The sequence below is a fragment of the Camelina sativa genome, chromosome 15 (assembly GCF_030686135.1).
Source record: "Camelina sativa cultivar CO46 ecotype springtype chromosome 15, ASM3068613v1".
NCBI classification, from domain to species: domain Eukaryota; kingdom Viridiplantae; phylum Streptophyta; class Magnoliopsida; order Brassicales; family Brassicaceae; genus Camelina; species Camelina sativa.
This window is the reverse complement of record NC_141894.1, coordinates 4286621-4298046: the sequence shown is the minus strand read 5'-3', so window position 1 is coordinate 4298046 and position 11426 is coordinate 4286621. Positions and strand designations below refer to the sequence as shown.

General features: G+C 34.8%; 2 protein-coding genes and 1 long non-coding RNA gene across 4 annotated transcripts; 1 reads left to right on the top strand and 2 right to left on the bottom strand.

The window, feature by feature from the left end:
• Positions 1-1224, top strand: LOC104748110 (transcription factor SRM1-like). The gene is made up of 2 exons (XM_010469799.2): positions 1-428; positions 661-1224. Exons 1-2 carry the CDS (start codon positions 121-123, stop codon positions 1025-1027), a joined length of 675 nt encoding a protein of 224 aa, XP_010468101.2. The 5' UTR covers positions 1-120; the 3' UTR covers positions 1028-1224.
• Positions 1225-3750: 2526 nt separating this feature from the next.
• On the bottom strand, positions 3751-6489 carry LOC104745237 (protein APEM9). Its single transcript, XM_010466433.3, has 7 exons — positions 6078-6489; positions 5811-5866; positions 5339-5518; positions 5164-5241; positions 4589-4862; positions 4201-4502; positions 3751-4100 (listed from the first exon to the last, which is right to left on the bottom strand). Exons 2-7 carry the CDS (start codon positions 5852-5854, stop codon positions 3980-3982), a joined length of 999 nt encoding a protein of 332 aa, XP_010464735.2. The 5' UTR covers positions 5855-5866; positions 6078-6489; the 3' UTR covers positions 3751-3979.
• A 2381-nt stretch (positions 6490-8870) lies between these two features.
• LOC147926260 (uncharacterized) lies at positions 8871-11281 on the bottom strand. 2 transcript variants are annotated; one of them, XR_015581744.1, is made up of 6 exons: positions 10917-11281; positions 10418-10621; positions 10097-10312; positions 9666-9719; positions 9127-9226; positions 8871-9041 (listed from the first exon to the last, which is right to left on the bottom strand). It is a non-coding gene; the product is annotated as an uncharacterized LOC147926260 (long non-coding RNA). The 2 variants fall into 2 exon arrangements; XR_015581743.1 differs by lacking the exon at positions 10917-11281 and having other exon boundaries at positions 10418-10864.
• Between the last annotated feature and the right edge of the window lie 145 nt (positions 11282-11426).

Here is an 11426-nt window from a genome sequence, read left to right as displayed (position 1 = left end):
ACGATAATTTTGACAAGAAACGAAAAACCCTAAATAGCAGCAGATTTCTCACTATAATTTTGTTGCTTCTATCAGTCGAGATTTCTCTCTTTTTTTTTTTCTTTTTCTTTCTAGGATACTATGGTTTCGATTCCGCTGTGGACGAAGGAAGATAACAAGCATTTTGAGATTGCTTTGGCGCAATTTCCGGAGGGCTCGCCGTCTTTTTTGGAGCGAATCGCCGAGGATCTGCGGAAACCGGTGGAGGAGGTGAAGTTCTACTACGACGCTTTGGTCTACGATATTGAGCAGATCGAAGCAGGTAAGGTTCCTTTGCCCAAGTACCGGGATGATGATGACGATTACGTGTCACTGAAGCAAGCGGCTGAGTCCAAAAGCCAAGGCACGGGGAGAAAGAAAGGAATTCCTTGGACAGCAGAGGAACATAGGTTAGTCTTACACTTATATCAATAAGGATTTCTTTGGATTGTGGAATTAAAGTCCATATTTAACAGTTTAAATCTTGCTAGGGATTGACGAATCAGCTAGGGTTTTTTTTTTGGTTAGAGCTAGGAGGAGAACGAATATATCACGTATTAATTTGCTAATTAGATAGATGATTATTTTTGATGTGATGGTCTTAGTTATGGACTTTGGTTGATTTAATGACGATAATTTCAGATTGTTTCTGGATGGACTAGACAAGTATGGGAAAGGAGATTGGAAGAGCATATCGAGGGAATGTGTGAAGACAAGGAGCCCGATGCAAGTAGCAAGCCATGCTCAGAAGTTTTACTTAAGGCAAAATTCTGACAGTAAGAAGGGGAAACGCTCGAGTATCCATGACATTACTCTGGGACATGCGGACAATGTAACCGTTCATGGGTCCAACTTAAAGTCTATGGGACAGCAGCCACATTTCGGTGACCAAATTCCTCCGGATCAATATTACCAATACTACTCCCAGGACAACATCGGGCTTTTTGATGATGATGCTCATCGTGGGTATTTACCAAGCTATGATGAATTATATTCTTACAAGTTTTGAAAAGCTATATATCATAATTAAGCTTTTTAACGAGAGATTGTTTAAGGTTTTTTATATTTGCAGTTTCTAGTCTAGACTTTAGTTGTAAAACAAAGTTGAATGGTAGTTTATTTAGTTTTTGGTTTCTAACAACAATACTCTGTTAAAAAAAAAATTGATTTAGAAAATGAATTTTCGTACTTAAACTGGAAACAAAATAGTGTTTGTGGACCAAACAAGTTTAAGGAAATTTGACAGTGATTTTTTTTCAAATGTTGTTGAGATCAACTTGGACGACTAGAAGTTTGCTGTAAAGATGAAAACAAAAATGCATTACACATACTCTGCTTACTCCTTTGTGACACTGTTAACCAAAAAGGGGCTAATTTGACTTAGTCCTGATATATATATTTGTTTAATTAGTTGGTTGCATTATTGATGATAGATAGCCAATTCATATTCATGAACTCATGGTATTTGGCAACTAAGTGGAGCGAGATCGCTAAGTATTTTGTAATCCTAGATGTCTATCAGATTACAAAACATAGAATTCACAAGGATAACTTTGTTTTGCGTATGAAGGTGTGACCATGATACCTGACTTGGTAATTGGACCTAGTTGGCACAAAATACTTCGCGATATCGCTCCACTTATGGCCACCAAGTGCTTGGTATCCTCGTAGGAAATTGCTGTAAATTAACATCAAACTGTTAACATCGAATTGTTAATTTGTAACAATTTGATACAAAACATACGACCTTTGTATCTTACCTATGTTCCTCCTCAGTCCATGCCCCTTGTTCTTTTGTTGGGTCAACGAAGTGTTGGGTAAAGCAGGGTTTTGAGGCGGGAGTAGAGGAGGCTCTGGGAAAACAAAAGTTGTACTTTCCGTACCAGTTGGAACAGTTCCTCTAAATAAAGAAAGAGCGATAGATTAAGAATCATGATTATATTAACATCACTTTTACACTTAAATTAAGCTATCTTGATATGTTTCTACCTTGGTAATTCTGAGTCAGAATGAAACGGGGGATTAGACGTAGAACCGAGCGTAGTCCTGTGGTTGTGGGAGAAGTAATTTGGTGGAACGTTACCCCCGGTGATCGCATGGAGGTCTTCGTTCAAAAAAAAAAAGTACAGGATCCTTGAGCGATAAAGCTATTCTCTCCCACTTGTTATCGTGCGGATGAGTAAGTGGATTGTAACTTCATAAAGAAACCAGAAGAAGAAGGGAGTAATTAAAAAATGGTCATCTAAGCGTCTACTGAGTGCCTAGTGCCTAGACAGCGTCTAGACCGCTTTTTTGAACATTGGTTATTAACGACTTTTATATATATATATATATACTAGATTAGGTCCGCGTATTAACGCAGATATAAAAAATATGTAAAATTTTAAGTTATATTTCAAGTATTAATTTTATTTCTTTTGATTTTTTAAAAACCGGATTTAGAGTTCACACTCCATTTTGCAATACAAATTCTTTATATATTACATCATAAAAAAAATAGATTTTATTCTATGCACTTAATCCCATTAAGTAACATTTACAATTTTCATATCAAAAAAATATGTGAATTGTATCAAATTTATATCGTAATTAATACTAAAAATAACTAAAAATTAATAAAATATAATTCTCAAAAAAAAAAACTGAAAATTCATATTATTTCATATTTGAAAAAGTAACTATAACTTAACTATATTTATTTCATATTTTGTAATCTCATACGTAACAATTTTACTACGTGTCCAACTAATTTTAAATAAAACTATACTAACATTATCTTTGTCCAAAAAAACTATACTGACATTATCATAAATTAATCAAAAGTTCATAATCGGTTATTATTTTTCACAAAAATTTTATACCTAAAAAATAGAAATAAAATATGAATTTAAAGATAAGCTTACTAATCCCAATAAAAAAAAGAATATATGCATAATATGCAAACATATGCTCTAAATTACGTAAGCATATGAAGGTGAGTATCTACTATCCTTTTTCTTTAGGATAAATAATTGACGGTATAATTTATTTAATTATGGTATTATAGTAATTAATTGTATAGTTTTCTTAATTCTTTTTCTTATAGAATTAGTAAATTAAAATTAGAATTAGTATTATCTTTTTACATACATATAAGAGCTATATTTTTATATTTAATAAATTGTTTAAATGTTTAATTTATTATAATTATCTTTTTAATTTTAAAATTTGTTAAAATAAAGTTTATATAATAAAATGGCAAATCTTTAATCTTTAAAATTGATACGTGTCGCAATCACATGAGTTACTAACTTTGAAAACCAAAGTTTATATAACAAGATTTGTACTGTATTTGTTTTTCATAAAGGAAAAGAAGGCGAAGTTGGAAAAACTAGAGGCTTTTTCCAAAAGCCCAATAAGGCCCATTTAAATACGACGTTTAATTGCGTCGCTCATCCTTTTGTTCGTCACTTGCTTCTTAGAATGCCCTTAACCCATGGCTATTCAGAAGGAAATTTGACAGTGATTTTTTTCAAGTGTTGTTGAGATCAACTTGGACGACTAAAAGTTTGCTCTAAAGATGAAATCAAAATGCATTACACATACTCTGCTTAACATACTAAAATTGAAAAAGGTCTGGGGCAATATAGATCAAACTTAATATGCGTGCAATCTAAAATTTATACAGTTACTTCAATGATTTCAGTCAGGTTTAAGAGGATGAGCTGAGGAAAACTAATTTTTGGACCAATGTATGAAAATGTATTTGAGATAGCTTTGGTATATTACCTTTAACATTACATATGATAGTGTTGGTTTAACATAGAAAGACATTTTCCAGACACAGGATCTAATTATACAACACACTTTGAGTAACTAAAATATAGGCTGTGCTAAAGCCTGAGCCGAAACCTAAAAAGGATGCAGCTTTATTTCAATGCAAAATCAGGTTTTTGATCCATCTTACTGTGCATCAATTGTCTCATGTTGTGCTGTTTGGTATGGATTGAATTGCTGCAAGAGGATTCACTTGGTATGAAAAAGCAAGCTTCCAGAAATCTACAAATGCTTTTCTCGTGGACTCCATCTGTCTGCGAATGATCCTAAAACAAGTAAACAAGCACATACAGCTTATTTTGTGGCTCACAATGAATTTTTTCATCACATACCGATGTTCAGAAACAGGCTTAGAGGAATTCTTACCGTATCAAAGCAGCTCGTTTTCTCTTCAAAGCATAACACATGATTAATCCAACAAGGCTTATGGCAACCTTTCCCTTGGACATGCTAAATTGGGTATTACCAATCTTGAGGCTTAGAGGATACCAAAGTGGCGAAGGTTCATGTTGTTTAGATAGTTTCAGGCCAGAATCAATCTCATAATTCTTGGAATCCTTGGGCTTATTCACTACGGCATAAGAAGAAGAATCTTCCTCTAACGAACTAGCCTCTGGAACGTTTGCTGTTTTGAGAGACAATAAAGAATGTAATCTTCTCAAAAGCCCCTGAAACAGAGATTTGAGTGTAGCATCTTAGTAGGAGGAACACATTTACAAGTTTATACACAGCTCATGAAAAGATTTAATAGTACCTGTCGTCTATCCTCAGGCAATGCAGCTTTCTCAACCCATGAAATGGCTAGACCCACGTCATCTGAAACTTTTGCAAGAACTCCAAAGATATACAGCTCTACAACTTCTAAGAAATCATCAATATCCAAAGATATTTTCCCATGGAGCCCTTTTGCACTTACTCCAGCATCATTTAGGATATAGTGGTTGTCTTTGTAAACCCATATGCTAAAAAAATCTTGCAGAATCTCACTTACACCCGAGTAGGAACCATTTGATATTTGAAGGCATATTCTAAATGGGGAAAAAAAAAGAGAGAGAAGATCAATAAACTTGAGATATACCACATTGTTATGTGACTTTTTACTATGCTAATGGATTCAGAGAACAGTATTGTACTCCCCCAAATAAGTAAAAGTGAGCAAATAATACGACATCTCAAGTATTTTGTTAAAATTAGTTTCTCTCACTCGCCTCTTTGGTTATGAATGTCACTTACTCCTAGTTCTGAAACCTACTTACAGAAAGAACCAAATATACTCTTTTTCAAGCGTAGTAAGCTTTAAATGTGAAATATTCAGAACAAGAAAGATACCCAGTGAGAAGAACTTGAACAGGGATAGCTGCAGTTTCGCCAAACACATTTCTCAACTCGTTTACAATCTCAACTGTCCTGCATTAAAAAAGGAATTTGTTGGAAACTATAAAGCTCCTTAAAGCATCATGCAATGTCTCAAATTAGATAATCTGAATAGAGTCAGGAAACATACCTGCCGATTCCATGCAAGGATTGGACTAAAACCATACCAGCAGATTCCAACAAATCATGCAATTGGGGATCACCAAGAGCTTCCTCCTCCTCAGATAAAACATCAATGTTGCCAAATATTGTTTTCAGTATGGATGAAGATGATGACTTTGCCTCTTCATACATAGAGCACACGAGGTAACTATACACCCATCAAACAAAGAGCAATCGAAATTAGTAATGAGCAAACCATCATAAGCATCTTCATTTTAGCTTGCTTCTCTCATCAAGTATGAGATGAATCGGTCTTTCTGAAAAATACTATACATAATTGAATCAAAGCCAGAACAGATGATTCATGTGAAAACCAATTTCTGGATAAATTTGCCTTTCTCATTATACGCATCACCAAGTACGGAAACAAAAATTCGCAAAAATTAGCTAAACAACAAAAAAAAAAAAACTAAGAATCTAAAGGAAATTATCAGAAGTACCTCTCAGAAGTTTCAATTTCTCCCCAAAGATCAGTTGCATCCATTGTTGGAAGAAGCTTACCCAAAACAACAAAGCGAGGAAGAGGATTTGATTATGAGAAGAAGACGAAGAAGAATGAGGTGATAATTGTGCTATTTGCTATTGGGCTAATATAATGGGCTTTCCATCACAAATTAATTAAAGCAAGCCCACCACCCAAACAAATATTATCAATCAGCACTTCATGTCAGTTCCCGTAGTTAAATTAAGAAGTTAAAAAATCTGACCTGTACCCAAGTTCCTATACTCCCAATTCGCTTTCGTTCTGCCTCGTAGCCATGCTTCTTCTACCGTTGGATTTGAGAGAAGAAGAAGAAGAAGAAGAAGAAGAAGAGAGGAAGAGAGATTCAGGGGTTGGGATTGAGAGAATCGTAACTCGGGTTTGGAGATTCTGGTTACGCCAAACACTCGGAGAAGAGAAATTCGATTTCTCCTCTCAATTCAACCAATCCAACCAATTTTTTTCGGATTCACCATCGCAGAGAGGAGAGAAAGAAGAGACAAGAAGCACGATCGAGAGATAGAGAGAGAGGAGGAGGATGAGACAGAAGCACAATTTTTTTTTATTAAAGGTTCACCAAACATATGCTCGACACGTCACCGCCTCTTATGTGTTCTTTTATGATAATAAGAGCCTAACTCTTATTAATTACACCATTTTCATTTAATTTTAAGGGTGAGTTACTAGAATATTGCATAAAAGCTTCCTTATTACAAAAATAACATACAATTGTTTGTAATGACTAGACTAACACCTTGTACCTATACTACTCCTGAAACTAGTGTTGAGAAAAAATGTAATTACGGCTAATGCCATTAGAAAAAAAAAAAAAAACATTGGAAGTTGGGACTAAGTCTACCGATCCTTTGATGGTAGATTTATACACGTGGACTGATTAAAGGTATACGTCAGATATTTTTGGTACACTTAGTTGTAGTTTTGGTACACTTATCGGTCACTGTAGATGGTACACTTAGTTGTAGTGTTGGTACACTTATCGGTGGACGTATATGAAATCGATTCGGTAGATTAAGTTGGTAGAGGAATTTCCCTTTGATGATAGACTTTTGTTTTTAGCGCGTGTAGCGGCAAACGTAAAAGGGTGGGAAGATATTTATGGTAGACTAATGGCCTGTTGCGACAGATTTTTGCGACAGCCTTCTCTCCTTACAGATATTTTTGGTATACTTGTTTGTTTTTTTGAAATAGTTTTCGGAGTGTGATGGTAGGTTTCTTGTCCGTGGTAGATTTAGTAAGCATTTTTGACAGCTGTAAAGTCTTACCAGAATAACACGAATTTGTTTGAGCTGTCAAAGACAGTCTAGCGTTGCGATAGACTTTTAATAATTCTACTACAGTTGCACCAAATAGTTCAAGTTATACTGAAATTTTCTACCTAAGTGATCTAGTTATACATCCTGTTCTAAAAATCGGGCAAATCGGCCGATTATACGGCGTTGAATTGCTAGGCAGCAAGGAGCCGCCGCGATTACACTCAAATCGGGAAGAAAATCGGAAAAAAAAAAACTCGATTTTTATTTGATTTCTACCTAAATATGATGTAAAATACGGAAATCTTACAATTTCTATGTTATATCCAATTGAAAATACAATAAATAGGTAGAAACTGAGCTTTAAAAAAAATTGGCGGCCATGAATTAGGTTTTACAGTATCAGGGTCGGGGTGGAGAAGATGACCGTAAAATTACCGTTTTACCCTCGCTTATAAAAATTACAAAAATTGATAAAATACACAGAGACAAGAGTCGAACACGCGACCGTAGCCATTCTTAGAAAGTCTCAAACCACTTGAGCTGTCAAATACTTTTGTTATAATGCGGCAAGTAGTTTATATAACCATGTAAGTTAGATATTTTATTATTATTATATATAATAATAAAAAACCCTAAAACTAGTCCCCGATTAATTCCCGATTTAAACCCGATTTTCCGATTAATCGCTAGGCCCTCACTCACCGCCCGACTAACGCCTAGCGATTTTTAAAACATGGTTATACATATGACCTCACATTCACCCTAAAATTCTATTAATTACAACCAAACAAATCTCTGTCCTTCGTCTCTGTTGCAACTCTTTTATCTTCTGCAAAGGTTCCATCGCCATTTTGGTGGCTAAAATGGTTGGTTGAACGAAGTTCTCATAATATTTTAAAAACTATTCTAAATATTATGGTCAAAGTTTTTTATGGGTCAGACGGTCAGACCATTAATATGCGTACACACTTTCTTTACTCGCAAGTTAGCCCGCCAGCTCAACTACTTGAGCATCTCACAAAGCACAAACATAGGAAAAAAAATCTGCAGTTCTGCATCTCCACCGTTTGAGGAAGAGCATTAAAGATCAAGAACACCAAGAATTTCACCACCAAAGGCATGTAAGTGACAACGTTCGTTAACAGATTAGTGTAATCCATTACTTTAGGAGGTAAGGAACGTTTTTGAGTTGTAAACACAATATTATTTACACCATAACTTTGTTATTTGTTTCTGAAAACATATTTGATCTAAATGCTCATGATTGTAATATTTGAGGAGGATAAAGTATCCACAAATGACATAGTTTCTCGGATCAAAAACAAGAGCAAACTCATAAACAAAAAACCCTTAAGACGATACTATTAGATAAGCGCTTCAAATATTTACAGTGTAGTAAAAAGAAATAAAGAGCATTCTCTTCAATCCATAGTATATGGTGAAATCGCAATCGCAAATTAAAAAAAAAAAGACAGCCCAAGAAAAAGAAACCTAAAGACAACCACAGAAAAGGAAAAAAAACCATTAGAAGAACCAAGATAAATCTCTGTCCTTCGTCTCTGTTGCAACTCTTTTATCTTCTCCAAAAGCTCCATCTTCTACTCCTTATAGCTTCTACGTAGATATTATTTCTCATCTATCACTTCATTAAGCTCACCCACTTCTTTTCTCAAATATCTCTACTATTTCTCCATCCTTTGATCCCTTTTCTCAATCATCTCTACATCAAATACCTTAAGATGTTATTTTACAATAGTATACAATATTTTTTAAAAAATCCATAATGGGTACAGAAGGTGCAGTTAACAACAATAAAAAAAATGATAAATGAAACGGTTAACAATTGATCGTGAATCTTGACCAAAAGCATCGTACTTGAGTGACCAACGTGAAAGATCAGGCTTGTCTTTTAACACCTAATTACAGAGAACAACAACACTAAACCAAGTTATAATCTAAAAAGCAAGCAAGAACCTGAAATCTCAAGATCAAAATTTTTACCTCTACGGATGAAATAAAAGGCATCCATTTAGGAAAAGATTCACGATCCAAGTAAAAATTATACGCTACGGATACTGGAACATCTACTTCCATCTTCACTCTGTTTCACATAAAATTCAAACCCGCCCCCAAAAACAAAGATTGATATCAGATTCAATTCCAATTTCAAAACAGAGAAAGAGAGAATAAAAGCTATTCACACGCCTTAAAAGCTAAAACCAACAAAATTTATGAGATTGTGGGTTTTGTTATAAATCTTGTATATTATACCTCTGTTTTTGAGATTGTGGTTTAATGATCTAGAACAAAAAAAAAAACAGAACATGGTGTGCTGTCAGATATTTCATCTTTTATGCTTTGTTCTTCCTGTTTACATTATTTGGTATTACGATTCTTAGTTTCTTACGCTAGTAACCTGATACAATAATTCTCAATCTTTATGCATTTAGCTTAAACAGATTCTTTCCTCTTAGAATTTGAGAATTTTTTTTTTATTAAGCTATTAATACAATGGTTTGATATAGTTTCTAGTTACTTACCTTTTCTGCCATCAGAATGTAACGTACGTGCTTGTCAGGTACGAGCTGACCCATCTGCCATAAAACATTCACAGCAGATTCAGTAACTTTGTACAAAAGAAAGAATCATCATAATTAGGCTCGATTCAAGCTTATTTTACTTCAAAGACCTATCAGTAACACCTGATCAACTCATCTATAGTACGAGATTAATCAAAAAGGAACCTTAAATCCAAATCAAAACCAAAAGCTGCATTCAAATAACAAAAACGAGACCAAACTGAACTAGAACTAAATCCTGTAAGAAGGAGACAAAAACCTGATGATGGACAGGACAAGAGATAAGAGTGGTTTACCTAGGAGGAAGAGGTAGAGCTCATCACCTTGAAGCGAGACGACAAATCGCAATTCAAAGACTCTTAAGATCGAATGAGAAGAAGAAGAAATCTAACCTTTTTTTAAATCTCTAACATCAAAGCAGAGTTAACTAAGCCTCGTCGTCAAGCTTTGGTCGCTTCGGCTGATAATCCCTATCAAGTACGTTTTTGCAATCGTCTACAGTAACTCGATGATCCAGCGGCTTGACGACTCGATGTTGGATAAGGAAAAAAAAAAGTAGAGCCGATCAGAGAGCCGAGGCCGACGTCGGAGAGAATTGTGGTTCCGACCTTACTCAAATATGAAGCAATCATTGAATATAAGCTACGTCCTATAATTACGAAGCAAAGGGAGATCGAGAGAGAGAGAGAGAGAGGGAGATTGGGGGAACAAACCTTGAGAATTTGAATCTTGTTGTCAAGTAACTCAGGTGATATCTTTGGTGGACATGGAGGCGAGCTGGTCTTCTTCGAAGCATGTCTTGTCTTCAACCATATGAGTCCCAAATCGAAGATAGAGAGGGACATAGATCGTCGGGAAGATAGCATGAAGAGCTAGGGGTTTCGACGGAGCGAGCGATTCAGATCCATCATAGCTACCTGCAGCAAGAGGAAAGTAATCGAAAAGGGGTTATTAAGAACCCTAAATTGATACAAACCTAAACCCAGAAAAGGGACTATGTAAACTAAGCCTCCAAATTTTACACGCGGGCACAAAAAAAATTATCCTCCTGATGATTTTTGACAACAAATCTAACACACACACAACAAAACTGGACAAATTAAGCAAATCAAGGAGAATCCAATCAACAAAAATTTACTAAGAAATTTTTTAAAAAATTGAAAAGCAGTAAAAATTTTGGAAATATTTCATTAGAGAGACCAAATCACTTACCTTGTGAACAATGGCGGATAGATCCATATGGGTCAATGGAACTCTGGCAAAAAAATAAGAAAATGAACATACAATAATATTAACCACCGCTGCGCTGACGGGAGTGAAAGATTGCTCACTGTTGCTGCTCTGACAATAACTCAGGCAAAATAAAAATTAGATCTGAAACTTTGTTCTGAGAGAGAAAGTGAACAGTGAGCCCACGGAACATTTGTTTAGTTCTTATAATTTTCTTTCTTTTGCCATGATTTCAGTAGAAGAAGATGAATCAAATTAGAAAGAATCAATCTGATGTTTTTTGCCAACCCAAATTTAAGAGAATCTCAAAAAAATCAGTAATGGATCCTTCAAGGTTTTTGTGTTCCTTTCTCTTAGTAAATGGCATTAGTGTAATAAAACACACAATTCAGGTATAGAAGTAATTTGCAAACTTTCATGTGTTATTCTACTAAGTCCAAAATCTCTACTTTTACGTAATATTCTAGGTAATTTCTCTAATTTTAATCACCT